Source organism: Anomaloglossus baeobatrachus, chromosome 4 (genome assembly GCF_048569485.1).
Source record: "Anomaloglossus baeobatrachus isolate aAnoBae1 chromosome 4, aAnoBae1.hap1, whole genome shotgun sequence".
Classification (NCBI taxonomy): Eukaryota; Metazoa; Chordata; class Amphibia; order Anura; family Aromobatidae; genus Anomaloglossus; species Anomaloglossus baeobatrachus.
The window spans coordinates 571,253,358-571,280,937 of record NC_134356.1 but is presented as its reverse complement, the minus strand read 5'-3'; the positions used below and the strand labels follow the sequence as shown (position 1 = coordinate 571,280,937).

Here is a 27,580-nt window from a genome sequence, read left to right as displayed (position 1 = left end):
TTGAAATAAACTTCGCGCACCAAGCCCCTTAGGTACCTATACGTCAGAAAACCCCCACAAGTGACCCCATTTTGGAATCTGCACCCCTCAAGGATTTTATTCAGGAGTATATTAAGCATTTTGAATCCACAGCTACTTCACCCAAAATGTTGCTGTAGCAACAATATTCTCACTTTTAGGCCCGCTTCACATGTCAGTGAAAAACATTGACGTTTTTCACTGGCGTGTAAAACACGCACATGTCCCTCCGTGTGCCGTGAATCACGGCACACGTGGGTTGTCTAAGTGCAATCCGGGCTCCGTTCTCCGTGGCCCGTGATTGCACTTAGAGATTAACTCACCTGCACCCGCTCCCGCTCTCCATGGTGCTGATCGCTCCCGCGGTGCAGCATCCGGCCGGCGCTGACCCCCGCAGCAGCTGCTTCCGGGTTGGCTGTGTCGTGCATCATGAATATGCGCGACAATAATGAGCCGGCACAGAAGGAACAGGGAGGACGGGCTGCAGAGGACATCGCTGGACGCCGGGTGAGTTAAAATGTTTTTTATTTTAAAAGCACGTTTTTTTCTGGCACGTGTTTCACGGATCACACCACTGCGTGGTCCGTGGGACATCAGTGATGCCAGAAAAAAATGGACATGTCTCCGTGCGGCAATCACGCACACGCGGGTACGCCGCATGGAGACACGTGCAGTGAAAAATCACTGACGTGTGAGCAGACCCATTCATTATAATGGGTCTGCGTATGTCAGTGATCCTGGTACGTTTAAAAAAAAGCACAAACGTCCCAGAATCACTGACGGGTGAAAGAGGCCTAAGGCTATGTGGCCATGATCCAGCGACACGGCGTCTAGTACACAGTGCCAGCCTTCCTGCAGCTGCCCATGCCCACGATTTGGGTTCAGGCTGCTGTGGAGCTCTATGCTACCTGCAGAGAACACTCGTCTCCGCAGCATAAATTGACATGCTGAGGCTCGGGAAGCCACGCTACCGGTCAGTTTATGCTGCGGAGAAAAGAAGCACAGTGGGCATGGGATCTCCAAAAATCCTTCCACTGTGCTTCTACTGCACAACGCAGCGTTATGGACGCAGGGAAAACACTCAGCGCCCATAACGCTGCAAACCCTGATTGTGGACACAGCCTAAAAAGCGTCAATGGATGAAGGGATGTCAAATATATAGAACGTCCTACCCCCGCCTGCATATTCTAAGCTGGCACCTTTAGTACCTTTCATGTGGCACTAAAGGGTGCCTAGCTTAGTATTTATCCAATAAAAAAAAAAAAAATGAAAAAAATGGCGTGGGGTCCCCCCTATTTTTGATAGCCAGTCAGGGTAAAGCAGACAGCTGTAGCCTGCAAACCACAGCTGGCAGCTTCATCTTGGCTGGTGATCAATTTGGAGGGCTCCCCATGTTTTTTTTTTTATTTATAAATAAAGAATAAAAAAAAAAATAACGTGGGGTCCCCCCAAATTAGATCACCAGCCAAGGTGAAGCTGACAGCTGGGGTCTGGTATTCTCAGGGTGGGAAGAGCCATGGTTATTGGACTCTTCCCAGCCTAAAAATAGCAGGCCGCAGCCGCCCCAGAAGTGGCGCATCCATTAGATGCGCCAATCCTGGCGCTTCGCCCCAACTCATCCCGCGCCCTGGTGCGTTGGCTAACGGGGTAATAAATGGGGTTGATACCAGATGTGTAATGTCACCTGGCATCAAGCCCAGCAATTAGTGATGTCACAGCGTCTATCAGATACCCGACATAACTAATTGACAGTAAACAAAAGCAAAAAAAGACAACAAAAAATGTTTTATTAGAAAAAACACTCCCCAAATCATTCCCTTGTTCTCCAATTTAATAAAAAAAAATGGGTCCGCAGAAATCCATATGGATGTCCCACGTCACCTCTGGACCTTCTAGAATATGGGGGCACGTTCAGGAAACGTATCCCCCATTTTCTAGGAGGGCAGACCCTCCATTTGAGGAGAGTGGGTGCAAAAATCTGCACCCACTCTCCCCGGGTCACAGCTGCAGACTGCCGAGCAGCAGCACAGCTCACACTGAACACTGTGCTGGCTGTCAGCTGCTCTGCACATGTGACCGGCCGGCGTCTGCTGTGAAGGAGGAGGGGGCCGCGGGGGATCAGCGCTGCGACCGGACAGGTATGTATGACACCGGGGGGGGAATTGGGGTGAACGGGCAGGGCCTGGGGAACAGTTTTCTGTCGCATGTGTTATTGCACATGCGACAGAAATCATAGGAGCAGGGCGGCCGGTGCGCTACTGTGCGCGCGGCCATGTTGGATTTTCGGGAGGGGGGTCGGGGGTCGGGGCGGGCACTTTGGCGACACCGGGGGCTTTGCCAGGAAGTGAGGTCAACAGGAAGCCTCTTGACCTCACTTCCAGGTAAATGCCTGCGTTCTGGCGTGCCGACAAAGGCCGCGGACCGCAACAAAAAAGCAGGTCCATGCGTTGTGGCTGCGTTCTGACCCCACATCATTGATTTCAATGGGGGAGAGAACGCAGCCACAACGCACAAAAGAAGTGACATGCTGCTTTTCTTTCCGCACCGATTTTTGGCATCCAAAACGCTGCGGAAAGAAACGCAGCATGTGCACTGATTTTTCAGCTTTCCCATACACTTTGCTGGGAAAGCTGAACGCATGCAATTTGCCACTGAAACGCTGCGGTTCAAAACGCAGCGTTTCCGCGGTAAAAAACGCATCGTGTGCACACAGCCTTATTTCCGTACATTCCCCTCTTGTAGACAGAGTGGGTCATCTGCTCTCCTATTTTGAGCCCATAGGTTATGAGTGTTACTGAACAAAGAACTCAGATGCCGGGGTCTGCACAGAATGGCACTGTGCGCTGCATGTGGCCCCTGTGCTACAGGTTGTGCCTCTTGTATTAGACAATCGCATGAACCTGTTGATATCTGTGGGTTTAGCTGACATCAGTCTAATGTGTATAGTGGCGTTAAGGCAATGTGCTCCAAACAACCAGTCGCATAACTATTATAGTCTTTACGGTTCAGGCTTTAAGGCACTGAAATCAGAAAAGAGACAGCAGCGGCTCTAGTTGCCTCTTCTCTACCACTTATTGTCCTATTAATTAGATGTGAAGAATGGCTGTCATTGTCATTTCCTTACTAGCACTCCTTGATATAGTGCTCAGAGACCAGTATACGTTCTAGGATGCCCACATACAGTCAGATTAATACGGATCTGAACTCACCATCCATAAATTCCGTACAGATAGAAATTCGATTCTCTGCAAAAAATGCCCCATAAAACCCGATTATGTATGGAGAGTCGCACTGTAAAGAAGAGAAGAATGGCATTGTCAGCCCGCTCTGCCTGGTTTGTGATAATTCCCAAAACATAGACGCCGGGCTCACGCACCTTGTACAGAATCTCCAGCTCCGACATAATCTGTCTCTGCAGCTCCACAGTAATGTCTAATGGGATGACCTACGGAGAAAAGACACAAAACACTTGTCACTGATTGATACTGTGTGTTCGGCTTGCCACAGATAGCAGCGGCGTGCTCCAGACCTCAGACAAGCCATGTCTGGTGCTCCCACACTGGCACAACTGTACTAATCTCCATTTTCTCATGAAACACAGTTGTAAAATATATTAAGTAAGACAATGTGATCAGAAACATTGCATAGCTGCACAGCCACATCTCAGACTGATGACGCAGAAGGTACAAGGTGACAGCTTTCTAGTGCTGCGTACTTGGCCGTTCGATGGCCACAAAATCTGTGTACTATGCCCGAGAGCAACACATGATACGGTACATGCATGTAATACACAGAAAGCAGACGTATGAATCAAGCCACATATAAGGATATCCTGGAAAAAGAGTTCCTTCCTTCTGCTCAGGCAATGTTCCCCAACTCTGAGGACTGGTTTTTCCAGCAGGACAATGAGTCATGCCACACAGCTAGGTCAATCAATGTGTGGATGAAGGACCACCACATCAAAACCCTGTCATGGCCAGCCCAATCTCCAGACCTGGACCCCATTGAAAACCTCTGGAATGTAATCAAGAGGATGATGGATAGTCACAAACCATCAAACAAAGAACTTCTTAAAATTTTTGCACCAGGAGTGGCATAAGGTCACCCAAAAGTAGTGTGAAAGACTGCTGGAAAGCATGCCAAGACGCATGAAAGCTGGGATTAAAAATCATGGTTATTCCACAAAATATTGATTTCTGAACTCTTCCTGAGAAAACATTATTAGTATTGTTGTTTCTAAATGATTATGAACTTGTTCTCGAGGTCTGAATGCAATGCATTTTTTGTTATTTTGAGCATTTCTCATTTTCAGAAAAGAAATACAAAATTTTTTGCTTAAAAATTCGGAGACGTTGTCAGTAGTTTAAAGAATAAAGCAACAATTTACATTTTACTCAAAAATATACCTATCAAGAGAAAAATCAGAAAAACTGAAAATTTGGAAGTGGAATCTTAATTTTTGCCAGAGATGTTTGTGCAAGTAAAGTTCCAGCAATGCACTGCTATTTAATTGACAGGTGCAACAGGAAGGGAATATGTGGGTTAGGTCTTGCTATCTAGTCCCTCCCCTGCCTACTTGCCTGTCTTTCCTCCTCCTGTCACAGTCATAAACGTTCATTTTGCGCAGGCAGACAGAGGCGGGAATAGATAGCAAAACCAAACCCACATATTCTCTTCCTGTTGCATCTGTCAATCAAATAGCTGTGCATTGCTGGAACTTTACTTGTACATATTTCTGAAATAAAACCTTGAATCTCAAAACAAAAGCTATGCTTACATTCAGCATCCTAGCACCAGTATAGCACTGGCTTTACTTTATATATGAAAATCCTGCTGGTTGGTTCCCTTAAATGGAACTGAGCTGTAATAACATGGACAGGTGTGGCACTGTGTTTTGTTTTTTTTTGGAAGAAAGCAGCAATGTTTTTCTAATGGTCGATAACTAATGATGGGCAAATAATTACTTGGGTTCGGATTATTCGTACTGAATACCTACCGTGTTTTTCCAAAAATAAGACCTCACCCAACAATAAGTCTTAGCAGGGATTTTCAGCATTTTCAGAGCAAGGCTTAAATATAAGCCCTCAAGCGAAAATAAGCCCTAGTTGTGGATCAATAATGAAGTGTCCAAGCAGCTAAAAAAGTTAGATACTGCAGGACACTTCATTATAGACAGCGGACACCCCGTAATCATACTCACCAGACGCCGAGCAGAGGACCTGCAGTGATAGCACCCCCACACACATCCGATCACACACACACACACACACACACACACACACACACACACACAGATCTCACCAACATCGGATCGCACACACAATCAGATCACACACACGATCAGATTTCACACATAATCAAATCACACACACAAACATCGGATCGCACACATACCACATCCAGCGACACCGATTTCTTCTCGCCGGCAGAATCCTGAGAGGCTGTGTGGTGGAGTGCAAGGACCTGCCGCAACAGGACCTGCAGACACACGTGACTTCCTTTCATCATTCCCTGCGTCTAGAAGCGCTTGATGTGATGTCATGTGTGGTGTGTGTGTGTGAGCGCACGTGTTTGTGTGTCTGTGTGCGATCTGCAGTGTGTCAGGCAGAAGCAAAAGAGGACGGCTTGCAGCACCCACCGGAGATCACAGGAGGACCTGGGATCCACGAAGACGTCCGGGTCTTGTAAGTATGAGTCTCCTGGGAAGTGTGTGTGTGGGGGGGGGGTGTCTGCTCTTTTGGGGGGTAAACTTGCCCTCCAACCGTGTTTCTCCAAGAATAAGACCTCCTCCAAAAATAAGCCCTAGTGCTTTTTTGGGGGCAAAAAAATATAAGACAGTGTCTTATTTTTGAAAAAACACCGTAGTACTATTATGTTATTCGTCACGAATAACAAACATAATGTAAGTCAATGGGGAACCTGAGAATCTGTCTGGGAAATCTTCACGCAAATGTTTGGGTTCCCCATTGACTTGCATTAGGTTTGATACAGGAATAGTACTTTGGGATTCGTTACGCATTATCTAAAAACAAATAGTTACAATTCGCCCCTCCCTATGGAAAACCCATTGTGATTATACAAGTGCGGCATTTCCCTCTGATCAGCGCAATAGCTCGACTATTTTTCTTTTTCTCTTTCTTTGATTTTTTGATTCCCACTAGAGCCTTTAGGAAACAAGGTCGTCAATTCTGCATTGCAAAAAAGCCAAATAAATCTGAGTTGGATGCATTATTTGTCAAGTTTTATTTAATACAAATTTCAGCCCTATGATAAAGTGAGTGATATAACAATCACATGATTCATGCATGCACTTCAATACAGCCATGAAAAATGTGATACTCCATATAAATCCAGCCATATACTTTAATTAGTGTGCCAAAGAAGCCACAATACTGGATAATTACAAAAAAAAAAAAAAAAAAATAATATAATATCCTAATTCCCTGCCAATTGCTAAATTTCAAAAATTAATTTCTATACAAAATCAATAATAATGTATAAGGAGAAGTAACCAAACGAGCAGGTTAAATGATTGGGACATTCTCATAATATTCATGATACAATGATACACTGCTCCATTAGTACAGAGAGGACACTTACAAAAATCCTAACTGCTTGTTGCCACCACTAGGTGGAGCAATATGTACATTCCGGACCACGGCCTGAATTGGAGTATTATTATTATTATTATTATTTATTATTATAGCGCCATTTATTCCATGGCGCTTTACAAGTGAAAGAGGGTATACGTACAACAATCATTAACAGTACAAGACAGACTGGTATAGGAGGCGAGAGGACCCTGCCCGCGGGGGCTCACAGTCTACAGGGAATGGGTGATGGTACAATAGGTGAGGACAGAGCTGGTTGCGCAGTGGTCTACTGGGCTGAGGGCTATTGTAGGTTGTAGGCTTGTTGGAAGAGGTGGGTCTTGAGGTTCCTCTTGAAGCTTTCCACGGTAGTGGAGAGTCTGATGTGCTGAGGTAGAGCGTTCCAGAGTATGGGGGATGCACGGGAGAAATCTTGTACACGATTGTGGGAAGAGGAAATAAGAGAGGAGCAGAGAAGAAGATCTTGTGAGGATCTAAGGTTGCGTGCAGGTAGGTACTGGGAGACTAGGTCACAGATGTAGGGAGGAGACAGGTTGTGCATGGCTTTGTATGTCATGGTTAATGTTTTGAACTGGAGTCGTTGGGCGATGGGAAGCCAGTGAAGGGATTGGCAGAGTGGCGAGGCTGGGGAGTAGCGAGGGGAGAGGTGGATTAAGCGGGCTGCAGAGTTTAGGATAGATTGGAGGGGTGCAAGAGTGTTGGAAGGGAGGCCAGAGAGCAGGAGGTTGCAGTAGTCGAGGCGGGAGATGATGAGGGCATGCACTAATGTTTTTGAAGATTCTTGGTTAAGAAAAGCACGGATCCGGGAGATATTTTTGAGTTGTAATCGGCATGAGTTGAAGAGGGCTTGGATGTGTGGCTTGAAGGATAGAGCAGAGTCGAGGGTTACTCCAAGGCAACGAGCTTGTGAGACTGGGGTGAGTGAGCAACCATCAAGTTTGATGGAAAGGCTTGTTGGAGGAGGTGAGTGAGGAGGAGGAAAGACAATAAACTCTGTTTTGTCCATGTTAAGTTTTAGGAATCGTGCAGAGAAGAAGGATGAAATAGCAGACAAACATTGTGGTATTTTGGTTAGTAGAGAGGTAATGTCAGGTCCAGAGAGGTAGATCTGTGTGTCATCGGCATAGAGATGATACTGGAAGCCGTGGGACTCTATGAGCTGTCCCAAGCCGAAGGTAGCATAATGATTAGAGCCCTAATGGTATAACAAGGAAACCAAGATTTGGTGTTGTGTTTTTATACAAAGTATACCTATAAAATAGATAATCTAAATATTTCACTAAAGATTACAAAAAAACATTAGATTGTAGCAATAATAATGAATAAAAAAAAAAAATCACTGAATTTCCATCTTACGAAAAGTCTTTTTAAGTCGTTCTAAGGCTACTTTCACACTTGCGTTGTTTTCCTTCCGTCACAATCCGCCCTTTTGGAAAACAGCGGAATCCGTTAACGGATTCCGCTGTTTCCCATAGACTTGTATGGATGACGGATTGTGCCAAAAGGACCTGCGTTGCTTCCGCTGGGGGACGCTCCGTTGCTTGCGCCCAGCGGGAGGAACGCAGCATGTAACGTTTTTTTGAGCAGCGGAATCCTTAGGATTTCACTGCGCATGCTCTGGCTCCCTGCACACGTAACCAATGTAAATATCGGGTAACCACGCAAAGTGCTTTGCCCGATATTTACCCTGACCACGTGTGCAGGGAGCCGACACTTCCCCGCTCGGCTCCGCCCCCTCCCGCACTCCACTCTGCGTGTGTGTAATATATATTATATATACACATTATATAATATATTGTATATATATATATTACACATACATACATATTATATATATATATATATATATATTACACATACATATATATATATATATATATATATATATATATATATATATATATATTACACATACATTATATATATATATATATATTACACATACATTATATATATATATATATATATTACACATTATATATATATATATATATATATTACACATACATACATATTATATATATATATATATATATATATATTACACATACATTATATATATTACACATCATATATATATATATTACACATACATACATATTATATATATATATATTACACACATATTATATATATATATATATATATATATATATATATATATATATATATATATATATATATATATTTATTACATATACATACATACACACACACACACACACACACACACACTCACCCACCTGTCCTCAGCGCCATGGCTCCGCCCCCTCCCACACTCCACTCCGCATGTATATACACACGCACACACTCTCACCTTTCCTCAGCGCCATGGCCCCGCTCGGCTCCGCCCCCCGCACACATTCTCGGCGGCCGAGTGATCAGCTGATCACCCGGCGGCCGGCTGCAGGGAGCGATCACCCGATCACCCGGCTGCAGGGAGAGATCAGCTGATCACCCGGCGGCCGGCTGCAGGGAGAGATCAGCTGATCAGCCGGCGGCCGGCTGCAGGGAGCGATCAGCTGATAACCCGGCGGCCGGCTGCAGGGAGCGATCAGATGATCACCCGGCGGCCGGCTGCAGGGAGCGATCAGCTGATCACCCGGCGGCCGGCTGCAGGGAGCGATCAGCTGATCACCCGGCGGCCGGCTGCAGGGAGTGATCAGCTGATCGTTCACAATAGTCTGCCGCCGATTAAAACTGTAAAAAAATAAATAAATAAATAAATCTAAAACGGATTCCGTTGTTTTGCAGCATCCGTTGTGCCACTATATGCAACACATCCGTTACACAACGCAATGCAACGGATACCGTTCAACGCAAGTGTGAAACTAGCCTTAGAAAACGGGCAAATACCACTTTGGCTGCCATTACATTTCCAATAGGGGATTTCACAACTATATTTTCTATAGTCATTTTCAAAACTTCTCGCATTGAATCAACTTTTTCTAATCAGCAGAGGATAAAGGATGGAGCATATCACTGCATAACTGGGCATATGTCCTATTTTAGAGAGTATGGCCCATTCAGAGGTCAGTTTTTCTTGAACGTGTGCCATCTGGGCTTTATACAGATAGGACTCATGCCTGTGAGTCAATGTCCATTTTTGTTCCTAAACCGAATAGTTCATGGAAAATCTCAAAGACATGTCCGATACTGATCTGCGACACAAATCAAAAACACCGGTGCTGTCCATTTTTCACACTCAGATTAGAGCCACACAGTGAGTAAAATCAGAAGATTGGAGTGCGATAAAAAAAATATTAATAATTTGCATTTTACTTGGACCAATAATACTCTATTAGGCCCTGTGCGCATGCTGCAGTTTTTGCTGCATGAATTGCTGCAGAAAATGTTCAGAACCATTCGGCAGTCATTCCCCAGCAAAACCTATGGTAATAAAAAAATTGTGTGCGCACACTGCGGTTTTTTCACCTTCAGGTTTTGCTGCAGAATTTCTGCTGCGGAATTAATGAGCATGTCACTTCTTTTTCCGCGGTTACGTGCGGTTTTTGCCATAGATAATGGTCAAAAACTGCAGGGAACAACCTGCGGAAAGTTCGTGGCAATGCTGCGGCAAAACCGCAGCAAATCGCATGCGGTTTTCGAGTGTGGTTTGCTGCGGTTTTTTTTACCGCATGTGCGGTAATCTATCAGACGGTGCGGAATTTTCTTAAAAAAATTCAATTTTCTAGTGCACACAGGGCCTTAGGCTGTTCTGATCTGTGATGTTTTTTCTTCACGCGGAGTCGCGTCGAGTAAACAATCGCAGAATGTTACAGATGTCTGCGAGAGAGATATCACTCACACCCATACAAGTCTATGGGTGTGAGTGAAACATCAGACTGCACTCGGATGACATCCAAGTGTGATATATTCATCAGCTGATAATGGAGGAGATTAAGAGATCACTCCCTCCATCTCCTCCCTCCTCCGCAGCTACCATACGATCCCAAGATCAGATCACCGTGAATGACACTCTGATTACGCTCACAGCAGAGCGGGAGCCGAGAGTCATTAGCATGTTGCATCCCATGCTCTTGCATCGGATGCTATACACTCATGTTGCCCTAACCTAATAGAAGGTGGAGAGACCACACTCTGACCCCCCTCTCCCGACACACACACACTGACCCCCCCCACACACACACACACTGATCCCCAAACACACACACACACTCTGACCCACCCCCACACACACTCTGACCCACCCCCACACACACTCTGACCCACCCCCACACACACTCTGACCCACCCCCACACACACTCTGACCCACCCCCACACACACACTCTGACCCACCCCCACACACACACTCTGACCCACCCCCACACACACACTCTGACCCACCCCCACACACACACACTCTGACCCACCCCCACACACACACACTCTGACCCACCCCCACACACACACACACTCTGACCCACCCCCACACACACACACTCTGACCCAGCCCACACACACACTCTGAAACCCAGCCACACAAACCAGCCACACCACACACTCTGACCCAGCCACACACACACTCTGACCCAGCCACACACACACTCTGACCCAGCCACACACACACTCTGACCCAGCCACACCACACACTCTGACCCACCCACACACACACTCTGACCCACCCACACACACACTCTGACCCACCCACACACACACTCTGACCCACCCACACACACACTCTGACCCACCCACACACACACTCACACTCTGACCCACCCACACACGCACTCACACTCTGACCCACCCACACACGCACTCACACTCTGACCCACCCACACACGCACTCACACTCTGACCCACCCCCACACGCACTCTGACCCACCCCCACACGCACTCTGACCCACCCCCACACGCACTCTGACCCACCCCCACACGCACTCTGACCCACCCCCACACACGCACTCTGACCCACCCACACACGCACTCTGACCCCACCCACACACGCACTCTGACCCACCCACACACGCACTCTGACCCACCCCACACACGCACTCTGACCCACCCACACACGCACTCTGACCCAGCCACACACGCACTCTGACCCAGCCACACGCGCACTCTGACCCAGCCACAACACACACTCTGACCCAGCCACACACACACTCTGACCCAGCCACACACACACTCTGACCCAGCCACACACACACTCTGACCCAGCCACACACACACTCTGACCCAGCCACACACACACTCTGACCCAGCCACACACCACACTCTGACCCAGCCACACACACACTCTGACCCACCCACACACACTCTGACCCAACCCACACACACTCACACTCTGACCCACCCACACACACACTCACACTCTGACCCACCCACACACACTCACACTCTGACCCACCCACACACACACTCACACTCTGACCCACCCACACACACACTCACACTCTGACCCAACCCACACACGCACTCTGACCCACCCCCCACACGCACTCTGACCCACCCCCACACGCACTCTGACCCACCCCACACACACACTCTGACCCACCCACACACACACACTCTGACCCACCCACACACACACTCTGACCCACCCACACACACACTCTGACCCACCCACACACACACTCTGACCCACCCACACACACACTCTGACCCACCCACAACACACACTCTGACCCACCCACACCACACACTCTGACCCACCCACACACACACTCTGACCCACCCACACACCACACTCTGACCCACCCACACACACACTCTGACCCACCCACCACACACTCTGACCCACCCCACACACACACTCTGACCCACCCACACACACACTCTGACCCACCCACACACACACTCTGACCCACCCCACACACACACTCTGACCCACCCACACACACCACTCTGACCCACCCACACACACACTCTGACCCACCCACACACACACTCTGACCCACCCACACACACACTCTGACCCACCCACACTCTGACCCACCCACACTCTGACCCACCCACACACACACTCTGACCCACCCCACACACACACTCTGACCCCACCCACACACACACACTCTGACCCACCCACACACACACACTCTGACCCACACACACACACACTCTGACCCACCCACACACACACACTCTGACCCACCCACACACCACACACTCTGACCCACCCACACACACACACTCTGACCCACCCACACACACACACTCTGACCCACCCACACACACACACACTCTGACCCACCCACACACACACACTCTGACCCACCCACACACACACACTCTGACCCACCCACACACACACACTCTGACCCACCCACACACACACACTCTGACCCACCCACACACACACACTCTGACCCACCACCACACACACACTCTGACCCACCCACACACACACACTCTGACCCACCCACACACACACACTCTGACCCACCCACACACACACACTCTGACCCACCCACACACACACACACTCTGACCCACCCACACACACACACTCTGACCCACCCCACACACACACACACTCTGACCCACCCACACACACACACTCTGACCCACCCACAACACACACACTCTGACCCCACCCACACACACACACTCTGACCCACCCAACACACACACACTCTGACACCCCACCACACACACACTCTGACCACCCACACACACACACTCTGACCCACCCACACACACACACTCTGACCCCACCCCACACACACACACTCTGACCCACCCACACACACACACTCTGACCCACCCACACACACACACTCTGACCCACCCACACACACACACTCTGACCCACCCACACACCACACAACACTCTGACCCACCCACACACACACACTCTGACCCACCCACACACACACTCTGACCCACCCACACACACACACTCTGACCCACCCCACACACACACTCTGACCCACCCACACACACACACTCTGACCCACCCCACACACACACTCTGACCCACCCACACACACACTCTGACCCACCCACACACACACACACTCTGACCCACCCACACACACACAACACTCTGACCCACCCACACACACACTGATCCCCAAACACACACACACTCTGACCCACCCACACACACACTCTGACCCCCCCCCACACACACCACACACACTCTCTGACCCCCCCCACACACACTCTGACCCCCCCCACACTCTGACCCCCCCCACACACACTCTGACCCCCCCCCACACACACACTACACACACACTCTCTGACCCCCCCCCACACACACACTCTCTGACCCCCCACACACACTCTGACCCCCCCCCACACTCTGACCCCCCCCCCACACACACTCTGACCCCCCCCACACACACTCTGACCCCCCCCCACACACTCTGACCCCCCCCACACACTCTGACCCCCCCCCACACTCTGACCCCTCCCCCACACTCTGACCCCCCAACACACTCTGACCCCCCCACACACACACTCTCTGCCCCCCCCACACACTCTCTGACCCCCCACACACACTCTCTGACCCCCACCACACTCTCTGACCCCCACACACCACTCTCTGGACCCCCACACACACTCTCTGACCCCCACACCACACTCTCTGACCCCCACACACACTCTCTGACCCCCCACACACACTCTCTGACCCCCACACACACTCTCTGGACCCCCACACACACTCTCTGACCCCCACACACACTCTCTGACCCCCACACACACTCTGACCCCCACACTGACCCCCAGACACTCTCTGACCCCCACACACACTGACCCACCCACGACCCACACACACACACACTGACCCACCCACACACACTGACCCACCCACACACACTGACCCACCCACACACACACTGACCCACCCACACACACACACACTGACCCACCCACACACACACACACACTGACCCACCCACACACACACACTGACCCACCCCACACACACACTGACCCACCCACACACACACTGACCCACCCACACACACTCTGACCCACCCACACACACTCTGACCCACCCACACACACTCTGACCCACCCACACACACTCTGACCCACCCACACACACTCTGACCCACCCACAAACACACACTCTGACCCACCCACACACACACACTCTGACCCACCCACACACACACACTCTGACCCACCCACACACACACACTCTGACCCACCCACACACACACACACACACTCTGACCCACCCACACACACACTGACCATTTTTCTTGTAAGGCCAGGGCCACACAGACGTATATTATCTGATGCAATTTGCTAGTGAAAGTCGACTCACACTCTGCTGTGAGTGTGGATGAGTATCATTCACTGTGACTCGATTCTCTCATATGCGAGAGTGGGAACACAGGTGTGAAGAAGGAAAGATTAATTTCTCCATCTTCTCCATTGCCTGTCTGTGCGTATATCACACTGCACTCAGATATCATCAGTGCAGTCCATTGTAGCACATGTACCCATAGACTTGTCCGATTCAGCCTGAGAAAAAAAAAAATCACAGATCAATTCTGCTCTATAGAATAACACTGGTCCAAGTGAAATGCGATTTCTTTTTGCATTCTACTTGTCCAATTTATACACTCTTAGCGACAATAACCGAGGTTGGAATGAAACCTTAGGTGGCAACCTCAGTGGGTAACAAACCATAATTTTGTCATCCCACTAGTCAAGAAACTGATAAAGGATTTGTATTTTTCAAGGGTTTTTCAATTTAAAAGGGGAAACTCTTTTAATAATTCATTCTGATGGGTTTGCATCCGCTTTATCTAAAGTGTACAGATCATTGTATCATACAACACTACTAACAGAAGTTAATGGATTATGTAGCAATCATTGTGCCCCCCATCAAATACAGTGTCCTACTCATATTGGATAAACCAATACACGGACGACCTGATGGGTGGTAATCTAGCCTCTAAGTGTGAACCTTGCATTGCTTACTGTGTGCTTTAAAGTTCCCTCTGGCACTGACAGAGAATATACACAATGTGTCTTGACGAGCATCTTACACAATGCACTCGTATATCTGTGCAGCCGTCAGAACAGACATATAAATTAAGATTTATATGTAGAAGGGGGGAGGAATATAGACACGCGATATGCGGAGGCATAAATTAAATTTCAGAACGCTGGCATCTAAAGAAATAGAATAAGACGCAACCTGTTTCAATCACAAGCTTGCTTTAGGGTTATTTATAAACGCTCCGACTAATCCAGCTTGTAACTGTAATATAGAACTGCCAAGAGAAATTTAAAACACACTTCCCCAAATCAATAGTCATTTGCCAACTCCACTCACTTACATTTTTCAGAGCAGAAAAACTTGACGAAAAAAAAAAAAAATAATAATTTGCTGCTACATCATAGCAATTTTACTCAATTAAAGTGTGAGAGGCATTTAACCTGTGTCAGGTGCAGCCGAGGGAGGAAGGTGCCCCAGGGACCGGTCAGAATGCTGTGTAAGGAGGGAGGGGGACGCAGTCCCAGCGGAAATCATCTGCAACTGTTCTTTTTAGGGGCTTAAATAGAATTTATTTTTATTTATTAAGCTTACTTACTTATATAGCGCCAACATAGTCCATAGCGCTATACAGAAATTGTCATCACTGTGCCCACTGGGGATCACAATCTAAACTCACTAGCAGTATTTTTTTGTAGTGTGGGTGGAAATGGGACCACCCAGAGGAAACCCACTCAAGCACTCCTTGCAGATGTCGGGACCCCAGTGCTGCAAAAAAATAGCTGAAACCATTGTGGCTCTGTGCTGCACGAGAAGTTGAACTGTGATGGATCAGAACCATAGCTGGGCAACATACATTGTGAGGGACATCCACATATAGAATGACTGGGACACCTAGAGGTCGCCCACCGATCAAAAAGGTAATGATGGTATACTGGGCCTCAGACCCTCCAAATCACAAAACTTATGCTTGTTGTGTGCTCTTCAGTGATTTCTATGAAATGGCGGATAATCATCAACACACGACCATTAAAGGGCTGGTTCACTACACAGCATTAGTGGCCACATCCCTGTAAAACTCATAGGGAAAGCTTTTGTCAAATACCTAGTGTTGTACATTCTGACTTTGAGCGGCGCTATTGCGGTCCACTGATCCCCATCATGTGACCCCCGGGCAGGATACCGTATTTCCTCAAGGCGACGGATTGTGACTGATGCAAAACAACGGAAGTGTGAAAGCACCCTAAAGGGGGCTTTACACGATGTCGCTCGTGAAAGCACCCGCCCCCGTCGTTTGTGTATCACGGGCAAATCGCTGCCCGTGGCGCACAATATCGCTAACACCCGTCACACGTACTGACCTTCCTAGCAACGTCGCTGTGGGCGGCAAACAACCTCTTCCTTAAGGGGGAGGTTCGTGCGCCGTCACAGCGACGTCACACAGCGGCCGACCAATAGAAGCGGAGGGGCGGAGAGCAGCCGCATTAACGACACGCCCACCGCGTTGCCGGAGGACACAGGTAAGCTGTTAGTCATTCCCAGGGTGTCACACGTAGCGATGTGTGCTGCCTCAGGAACGACGAACAACCTACGTCCACAACGACCAACAAGATTTTGAAAATGAAAGACGTGTCAACGATCAACGATTAGGTGAGTATTTTTGATCGTTCACCTTCGCTCGGAGCTGTTACACGCAACGATGTCGCCAACGACGCCGGATGTGCGTCACGAATTCCGTGCCCCCGACGACATATCATTAGATATGTCGTTGCGTGTAACGGGGCCTTTAGTCTTCCACTTAGTCACTGTTGTGAGCATTCATGGCAAATATTATGAAAACTCAAGCTGGTGTGCTAAAGTAGCATTGTCGCCTTGAAATTTACGGCATATCCACAGGATACGGTATAAATATCTGAAAGATATGTGTCCCACCATCGTGTGAAGAACAGTGGTGTCCCAACCAACCCGGTGAGGTGTCACCAGCCACGTAGAGCAGGAAAAAAAAAAGTGGCTACACATGTACATGTCTCTTCATTCTCTTTTATGGGAAATAGGTGAGCAGGAGACCCACACTGTCCATATCAGTGGAGGTCCCAGAGGTAAGGGCCACATCTATCAGACATATCCTCAGGATATGCCATAAAAGTCCAAGTTGGGAATACTCCTTTAAGGTAATTACTCCGCAGTCCTGAGCAGTTGGTTATTCCGTCCAGCACTCGGAGAGGTCAGGCTATGAGCTGTCACATATTATGTGGACTCTTAGGTCCGGGTGATTAATTTTCTGCTGCTCTGTTTAAATTAGCTGGAAACTCTTAAAATATACAATTCTAAATAAAGCAATCTATCAACGTCTGTCAGAGGAGACCTTGTACACAAACCGCGCCAGAGAAAAACAGAGCAAACAGCCCAGGTCAAATTAGGCTGATGTTCAGTTTTAATTCACTTAATCACCGGCGACATAATTGTCTTCTCCAGTAAGTAAACCACTGCAGGGCATAAGATAGGATTACATGTCCACGTGAAAAGGGTTATCTGCCTCCTCGTTCTTTATATGCCGGAGGGGCGAGGAACACTATAAGATGCTACATCTACACACAGTTGATCCAGCAAATTTTTGAGCAATTACTACAAGTGAAAGGGTCTTTCTAAAGAGTGTAGTGCCATCAAACTATTCATTACGGACCTATTACACATATTACACAAACTAGTCAAATGGCCTGATTAGAATAATGTAAGCAAGTATGCAATCATATAGACTTAAAACGAATATATCCCAATATTAGACAATCAAACCAGATTCCGAGCCCCCGATGCAGTTTCTGGAGAAACATCACTGAATGATCTAAAGGACTTGAGATAGTCGTCATTTTATTATCCACTTACATCTTTGGATCTTTTCACACCACATTTTGACAATAAGTTTGGTAATGTTTTTGAGCAAAAACGTGCCCTAACAGATGTCTTAATGGGGCTGTCCTTTTGGTGGTATATTGCTAGTGTAATGCTCACCGCTGGAGTTGCTGAGGCACCGAACAGGAGTGGACCCACTGGACCAGAGGGGGAACCTGGGTTTACCCTTAGAGTGAGGGGCTTAACTAAGCACCTGCTGCGAGATGGACACCAGGGACCACTCCCAGGGCATTGACCGGATAGGTGGCAGGTGACATGCAGGAGAGGAGATGGCCTCAGGTATGGACACATGTGCAAGCAGGTACTGGCGGATGGCTGAGGTAGACAGACAGGCGGGTATGGACAGGTATGGTGGGCACGGTAGGGTAGATAGCTAAGGGGAGGCAGGTACAGGAACTATGGGAAGTGACAACTAGCTAGCAGACTAGAAGACTAACTAACTAGGAGCTTTGCCAGGCACCTCTCCTAATGGGAGGGTGCCTTAAATACTTAGTGCCTTTTACCCATAGGCTGAAAGACATTTCCGGAAAATGGTGCACCGGCCCTAAGCACACTTCCGGGAGACCTGAGCTGCGACCACAAGCCCCGGGAGTGAGAGAAAGCAAGAGCACATGTGGACAGCTGCAGGGCAGCAGGGGAGGAACCAACCCAGTGGGGGAGTTGAGTAAGTTGGCGTCCCTGCAGGGACGTCAGTGCTACAGCTAGTTTCCAATTACAAGGGGTCAATAGTCAGCCATGTGGCTGTCTCGAGAGAACTTAGTCTAGCCAAAAATAGACAGAAGATGCATTTACACTAAGATTATTGTGAATGAGCCTTCTTAGGATTGCTTGTTTCACAATAATTGTGCAGACCAAACAGGCTGCCGATCACCCAGCCAATGACCAAGCTAGTCCGTTGGGTGAAATACTGATTTTGCCCAAAAGATCATTTTTTCAGCAGCACATTGTCCTGTGAAAACCAGACGTAGGCTGTCAGGAACATTTCTAATGTTCTGCTACTGATCATTCAGTGCACATCTGAAGCGCTGTCGTGCCGTGCAAACAGACTGGTAAATGACCACCGGTCAACAACCAAGTAGGGGATCGGCAAAAGTATTATCTTCAAAAATGTATCTTGGGTTGGGGTGATCAGACCTTCAATACAGTCATGCACTTTTGAAATTTTAGTTTAGAAAATATGACAATTTCGGTTATGTTTCGCAAAAAAAAACAACACAAAAAAACCCCACACACCTTGGAAGGTTTTAATATAGCAATGTGGTAACTTTTTGAGACCCAACCTACAAGGCCATGTACACACGTTGAGTATTTGGTGCGTTGTTTACATCAGTATTTGTAGCCAAAACCAGGAGTGGGTGAAAAATACAGAAGCAGTGCCCGTGTTTATATTATACTATTCCACTGTTCCGCTCTTGATTTTGCCTTACAAATACCAAGGTAAAATTCACCAAATACTCAACGTGTGCATGTGGCCTAAACCCTCAAACGGACAATGATCATCCATTTATCCCTGTGGTGTCAGGCAATCTAAGCACTGGGACCAAGGGGCTGAAGACTCGAGGGACATTGAGGATTTATGGGTCACTTTAGTTTTCATGAATGACACAAATTGTTACCATGAGTTTCCCCCGTGTGACTATTGTCTGCTAACCAAAATAAATCAAAGGATATAAAAAAAATCTTTAGAAAAATCAGTAAACAATTCATAAATCTAGGAGCATATTGTCATGCAGAAAAATCACAACCGTTCTGCACATATATATTTTTCTAGAGTGTGCAGGATAGGAGGATGTAGAATGATCCACATATGTAGCTTCTACATCATCAAACTGGAAAGAACAGAGTAAACGCTAGCATGAGTTTTTCTTACCTTCACCGCCAGGATCTTTCCACTCGGTACGTGGTATGCCCTGTAAAAAGAATTTAATTATTAAATTAATTTGTAAATTATGTTTGCTACCCAAGTGTTAAACTCTCAAATGTTTAACTAAATAAAGATATGCTAAGACTTCAGGCCCGATTCATCAAAGTGTTTAAGTCAGAATTCTGGAGTAAAAGCTTTGAAAAGTTGCAAAAGTTGGGTGCAACGTGGAGCTGCGCTTACATTTTGTGAGTTTTGGAGTTTTCATGCCAGTTTAGCCTAGCTCCTACAAAACAGACAGAGCTGGAGCGCCGCAGCTCTTCCGATTCATGACGAACTATGTGATTCCGTAGTTAGAAATCTCGAATACCCTACTTTAGTGAGTTTCCTGGCGTAGTTCACGGAGGCTCACGTGACAGGTCAGACACTCCAGAGTCATGAAGAGGTGTGTCCCTTTTAATGAACCAGGAGCGTCCGACTCAAGCATCCCCTCGCTTGAGGACCAGCGTGAACAACACCGCACCACTTGTTGAATTGGGTCCCAAGTTTCCATTAGAGGAGGAAAAATTTGAGTAGTTTTTCTGTCCCGTAGTTGACTATATTCATGCACCACCCTAGGATTGCTGTGCTTTCTTGAGGTGGCTCTCCACCCAATCACTTGCCTAAGTTCGAATCATTAATAGTAATCTGTCAGCAGGATTTCACTGGCCAATTTATTTATATGCTCATGTAGCTCTTTCAAATACAAGTTCACCAATACTTTACATGTCCAACATAAATTCCTCCGTGACTAAGAAATCAGAGATTGAATAAATATGCACATGAGGCTGGATGACTATTTATAGCTCCGAAGCCCCTGTCACTCCAGCTCTGTCACGTCGCCTCCTACTGCTTGTTTGACAGCCTCTATGCTCGGTGACTTCAGGCAAAGGCACCATCAGTCAAGCAGAAGGAGATGTAATTGGGCAGAAATAGATCTGGAGTGACAGAGGCTTTAGACTTAACATATCAATTTGCATATCAATTCAAATGCTAATTTCTCAGTAATGGAGGAACGGACTGGCCATGTAAAGGTATTGCTGGACTTGTCTTTGAAAGAGCTACATACACATATATAATATTTGAAGGGTGAAATCCTGCTGACAAAATTGCCTTTAAATCGGGGATATCAATAACGTTTCACCCCAGGCAGCCTTTTGTAAAGCTAATAACTATAAGAATATTGTTAGGGGTTTTTTTTTGGCTTAAAGGCCATTTGTGAGAGTAACATCCTTTTGGTTATGACTTAATTTGCAGACCTCTGAGGTCACTGTGCCTAGTATGGAGCGGATTCTATGAAGAATCTGCATCACAGATGTGACAAGTCACTTCTTTCTGCCCTCATCAGGTGGTTTTCACAACATTGTCAATAGAAAAAAACATTAAAAAATCCTCACGATCAGCAAAGTGGATCTGAAATTTAAATATGAATAAGAAGAGTATTCGAAGCATTTTTTTTTTAGGGTATCTGCACTTTACGTCATTAAGATGTCGTCACAGCCGTCAATGTTTCCCTAAGCAAAGACTTTTCAGAAAATAAGACGAAGGTCTTTTTCCTGAACTGGTCTCACTGGTGTTTGTGCAGTCGTTTCTTCCGGAGGTTCTATTGCCGGGGTTTTTTCTTTGTACTTTCAAAAATAAAAAGCGATCAGCTTCCAACAAAAGCCACTCGAAGAATGAAGATGTTGCTCCATTGAATCGATTCACTGTTTCTGAACTCTGAAGTGGTTTAAAGAGGTAACAAAAGACAGACTATGTGCACAGCAATGTCGTTTTTACATTGCTGGGCATCATGTTCATTTTTTTGCAGTAGCTTTGCAAGAACCTGAAAAGACAGCATCTATACATACACTTAAAGGGAACCTGTCAGGTCCAAAATGCACCCATAAGCACGAGCAGTTCTGGGTGTATATTGCTAATCCCTGCCTAATTGGCTCTGTATACACTAGCATAGATAAAGAGATCTTTAGAAAAAGTATTTTTAAAGATCTTATATCGTATAGTAATGAGTGAGGGGACTAGTCCCCTGGGCGTTAGTTCCCCTAGCCAGTCAGCTCCATTAGCATGTCAGTATGCCCCTGTGGGTGTGCTAACATGCTAATGAATACGCAGCGTCAGAAGAAGATCTCACTCACCTCTCCGCTGCAATCGTGTCCGACGGGGGATTTCGGCTCAGTGCGCATGACCCCAGAGTGTGGGTCATGCGCACTACTTCAGTTTGAAGTTAGGATACGTGCACCTTGGATCAAAGTGCGCATGACCCAAACTCAGAGGTCATACACACTGAGCCGAAATTCTCCATCTGACACGATGGCAGCGGAGAGGTGAGTGAGATCTTCTTCTGACGCTGCACATTCATTAGTATGATAGCACACCCATGTGGGCGTACCAACATGCTAATGGGGCCGACTAGCAAGGGAAGCAACGCTAAGGGGACTAGTCCCCGTGCTCATTAGCATACGATACAAGATCTTTAGAAATACTTTTTCTAAAGATCTCTTTATGTATACTAGTGTATACAGGCACGGTTAGTCAGGGATTAGCAATATGCACCCAGAACTGCTCGTGGTTATGGGTGCATATTGGACCTGACAGGTTCCCTTTAAGTGGTTTTGACCCCTACCAATTCAGAATTAATAAATAAAAAAAATACAGTACTATAAGAAGACTTAAAAAATCAGTGCTTCAAAACAGAAATGCAATGAAAAAAAAACCAAAAGAATTTGGGGAAATTGGCTGGATACTCCGGGATACTCCGGGGCTGCCTTCTAGTATTTTGTATTTTAGTAAGAGAACAGATGATGCAAATGTTTTCAGTGCTTTTATGATTTATCTAAATGAAAACTGATCGAGGTTGCATTTGGCTTATGTACAGAAACATATGCTAATGGGAAGCGGGGAGGGGAGGAAATTGTCAATTTTTCTTTGCCTAAAATTGGAAAATATTGTTATTTACTATTTCAAGTTTGACGATGGGCTTGACTCACAGTGTCCGCATAAGAAATATGCAACTTTCAAATTGTATTATATGGATAATGCCTTACATAATATATTCCTTTTTGGTGTTTGTTTTGGTACGTTTTGGAAAATGCTAAGTTTAATGCAGTGGTTTTTAAATAAAAATTATCGGATTTAAAAAAAAAAACAATTTAAAAAAAAAAGTGGTTTTGAGAACTATTTTGTAGTGGATCTGCTTCAAATACTTCTAAAGGAAGGAATTTTTGGGGTGAACCAGACCTAATCCTCTCGTATTATGCCCACACAAGTCTTCCATTGCAGTACTGCCTATTCACTATATAATGCTGACCATGCCCTTCTGTCCAATGCCGGGATCGAACCGTTTGGTTGACGAGTGCGCAGTGCTATGTTCTTGTTGTAGTTGAATTCTTCAACAAAATGATGCCAGAGTCCGCGCATGCACATACTGCTAACTCCTGCGTCATTTGACTGAAGACACGGTGTCTGTGAATATCACTAGCCACCAGTTTGCTTCAGATGATATTCACAGACAGTGTCTTCAATAAAATGGGGCCGGAATTTCCATTTTAGTGAAAGATTAAACTACAATATGAACACAGCACTGCACACGCACCGGCCATAGGGATAATGGTGGGGGACTTGCTGCGAAATTTAAATAATGGGGAGGAAAGTAGCCAGGGGAGGATAATAGATAAAAAATAGATAAATAGATAATAGATAAAAAAGACCCACTCACAAAGTCTGACCCCAATGCTAAATCATCGACACCTGGGTGTAGAACGGGTTCAATAGCGAATATAATATATACATTCGACACCCTGAAAAATACCACATCTTCATGAATATAAAACGGTCATATTTTTACAAGATATTGCCATTAAACACCAAAATAGAACTGCCCAAATTATAAAGGGCTTAAAAGGGAACCAATCACCAGGATTTTCGTATATAGCCTAAAGCCAGTGCTATACTGGCACTATCAGGCTGATTCTATACATACCTTTAGTGGTCAGCTCCGATGTTTAGGTTTTAAAATCCTAGAAAATAAAGTTTAGAAAATTGACAGCTTCTTGAGTGACAGCAGCTGAGGATCAGATAATATCTGGGGGGGTATTCATAGTTATCTCCTCCCTCTGTTAAAATTAACATAAGCATTATACAAACAATTCACTTTTTTACTAGCAGGACCTGTGTGAGGTCATACCCATGTGACCAGAAGGGGCGGGGCCTCAGCCAACAGAAAAATGTTGCTTCCTGGTATCTGCTTTGTTGGCTGAGGCCCCTTCCCTGCTGGTCACATGGGTATGACCTCACACAGGTCCTGCTAGTGAAAAAGTGAATTGTTTGTATAATGCTTATGTTAATTCTAACAGGGGGAGGGGATAGCTATGAATACCATCCAGATATTATCTGATCCTCAGCTGCTGTCACGCAAGAAGCTGATGACTTTATAAACTTTAATTTCTTGGGTTTCAAAACCTAAACATCCGAGCTGACCACTACAGTTATGTATAGAATCAGCCTGATAGTGCCAGTATAGCACTGGCTTTAGGTTATATAGGAAAATCCTGATGATCGGTTCCCTTTAATAATGAAGTCCTTTCGGGTACTTTATTAGCATTTCCTTGATGCCACAAAATGTATTCCTACAGAAAAAAAGAATGGACTTTGCGGCTTTCAGGCGTAATGTACTATATTCGCCTACAAATCACTCCATATATGAAATCTGTCACATCTAATGCAGGCTCTGATGCTCAAATTAGGCCATGTGTCTTTCTTCATGCAAGAGAATATGGTACAGTCTGTCATATGAACATCCTAAAATACCTTTGTGTCTCAGCTGCCCCCTCCCCTCCAAGCCCACTATCTCCCTGTCTTATTAAGACTTCCAGAACCCTGAAGCTGTACATTACAGTACCAAATAGTATATCTAAATGAGACCATAAAATCCCCCAGTTCCTTGCTCATAAAACGCTATGTAATGAAGGCTTCAATTTCCTTAAAATATGTGCCACTTTTGCTTAGTGCCACTTAACGTCTAACTCTTCAAAAGAGAAGAGTCTGGTTAATAACTCTAGTACGATCTTCAAGAAGTACAAAGCTTCGAGTGTCTGCGGAGTCTTCTGGTCCGGACAGATGTTACAGGCCATGTTATCAAAGGGGTCATGTATGCAGCAGAAGTGATGACGGTGGATGGAGAAAGGAAAGTAAGGCTATGTGCGCACTGAGCATTTTTCGCGGCGTTTTTAAGGTGCGTTTTTGTGCTCATAACTGCATGACTTTGCTTCCCCAGCAAAGCCTTTGACTTTTCATTTTTGCTGTCCGCACACAACTTTTTTTTTAGCTGCGTTTTGAGCTAAAAAAAAAAAAAGAACATGTCAATTCTTTACCACGTTTTACTGCGTTTTTCACCTATGCAATGCATTGGAAAAACGCAGCAAAATGCAGTGATCAAAAACCCAGCAAAACGCACCCAAAAACGCACTGAAACGCGGTAAAAACACATGCGTTTTTCTCAATGCGTTTTTGCCGCGGGTGCGTTTTTTGTGCGCTTTTTGCAGCCAAATATGCACAAAAACACAGCATCAAAAAAACACTGTGTGCGCACATAGCCTAACCGATTGACACCAGAAGCATCTCCATAAAAGATTGTGCTGTTATTTCTTGACAAACTATACAAAAATGTGCCAGTTTCAGACCACGGACAGGTCCTCTACTGGTGAAGCTGCCTGAAGGTCCTGTCACCGAGGCTGATCTGTATAAAGTAGGATGTCCATTAGAGACCTCACTACGATGCCATGGAGGGGAGTATGGAATCCATTGCCATGGTCTTTTGTGGCACCCCAAATGAACGTTTAGGGACTATTTTGCAAGGAGCAGTTGCTGACTGTCCAGTGTTAAAGGGAATCTGTCAGCAGGTTTTCACTATGTATGCTGAAGCCAGCATGTTACAAGGGTTAACAGAAAATTCAGGCATACCTGACTTGTCAAAATCCTGTTGTTTATTTGCCATGTTTGCTTAAGCAGCAGGACTTATCATTGCTCGGACTACAAAGTCACACGCATGCCAATCCAGCATGCCCTCTCCTCTGATTAACACCTCACTGTCAATGTCCAAACTCTATTGAGAGCCTGGTGTGGGTGGGACAACTTTCTCAGCTCTGCTTCATGGCTAAATCTAAAAATTCTGATAGTGTCAGAACAGCTGCACCCAGTAATCTAAGTGCTACATTATTGGATTCAGGATCTCTTTGCCTATATCACAACACTCTGAGATGAGGTAACAAAAACCTGCTGACAGATTCCCTTTAATTATTGCATCTTATATATAAAAGTACAAACCTTCTAAAAGCAAGATTCTGGGTCCCGTCCACTAGTTTATTAATTTATGGGCATCATAGAGATGCCCTTGTTTCATCTGGAACTGCATTTCCGATGACTTTTTAGAATAAGACGTCATGTGTGCAAGAGGAAAAACATAATTTCTGGCCATTATATCACTGTTTTTCTACATTTTGAGCAATTTTTCCCTCGCCTTACAGCCTCAGCAGCTTTCCCTTATGACTTTTTGCTTTCCCTTCCAGCTTTCCCTCACGTTATCTACTGAGTTTTATGGCAGCAGGTGGAACTTGATCCTACACTGCAGACAGATTCGTAAACAGATTTGAGCTACTTTTGAGACTTAACGAACAGTGCAGGATTATAAAAGTGTCTTGGTAAGTGGGAAAAGATGCTTTCCATCTAATAAATTATACATTACAAGGTTTCTTACCTTCACTTGCACTACTGATGATGAAGAAAATAAATAAAAGTACAGTTACGATAAAAAAAGGCTGTTCACTACTATGTCTTATAAAGGAACTATCACCAGGTCAAAAGTGGATAGTTTTTTGCTATCATTTTATTTCCACTGCTCCCTTAAATTCTCGATTTTATTATTTGTACTTTCCATTTGAAACTGATCCAGAAAGCAAAAAAATGGATATTTTTCAAATAAAAAAAGAAAATAAGGCTAATTAGCAGATCTGTTTTCCATAGACTTCAATGCTAAAAAAAAAATGGATCCAGCTGAAATTCGTTTTTTAAAAAACGAACAAAAAAGTAGCGTCTGCAGAACTTTTTTGCCAACGGATTGCTGCTGGATCCTGTCTACCAGATGATTGCTGACATGTGGCCAAAGCCTAATAGCTTATCTATATATCATACAATAAATAAAAAATAATACCTATATCACATGACCACTGAAGCCAATCAGCGG

General features: G+C 45.9%; 1 protein-coding gene across 1 annotated transcript in view; it reads right to left on the bottom strand.

Annotated features, from left to right (window-relative positions):
• The window catches only part of MAP2K5 (mitogen-activated protein kinase kinase 5), a 217,208-nt gene that overhangs the window by 83,852 nt on the left and 105,776 nt on the right, over positions 1 to 27,580 (bottom strand). The window contains exons 9-11 of the mRNA XM_075346067.1: positions 20,314 to 20,353; positions 3,395 to 3,463; positions 3,228 to 3,309 (exon numbers count right to left, since the gene is read on the bottom strand). Coding sequence (XP_075202182.1) covers positions 3,228 to 3,309; positions 3,395 to 3,463; positions 20,314 to 20,353 — 191 coding nt within the window. The remainder of the gene's footprint in view (positions 1 to 3,227; positions 3,310 to 3,394; positions 3,464 to 20,313; positions 20,354 to 27,580) is intronic.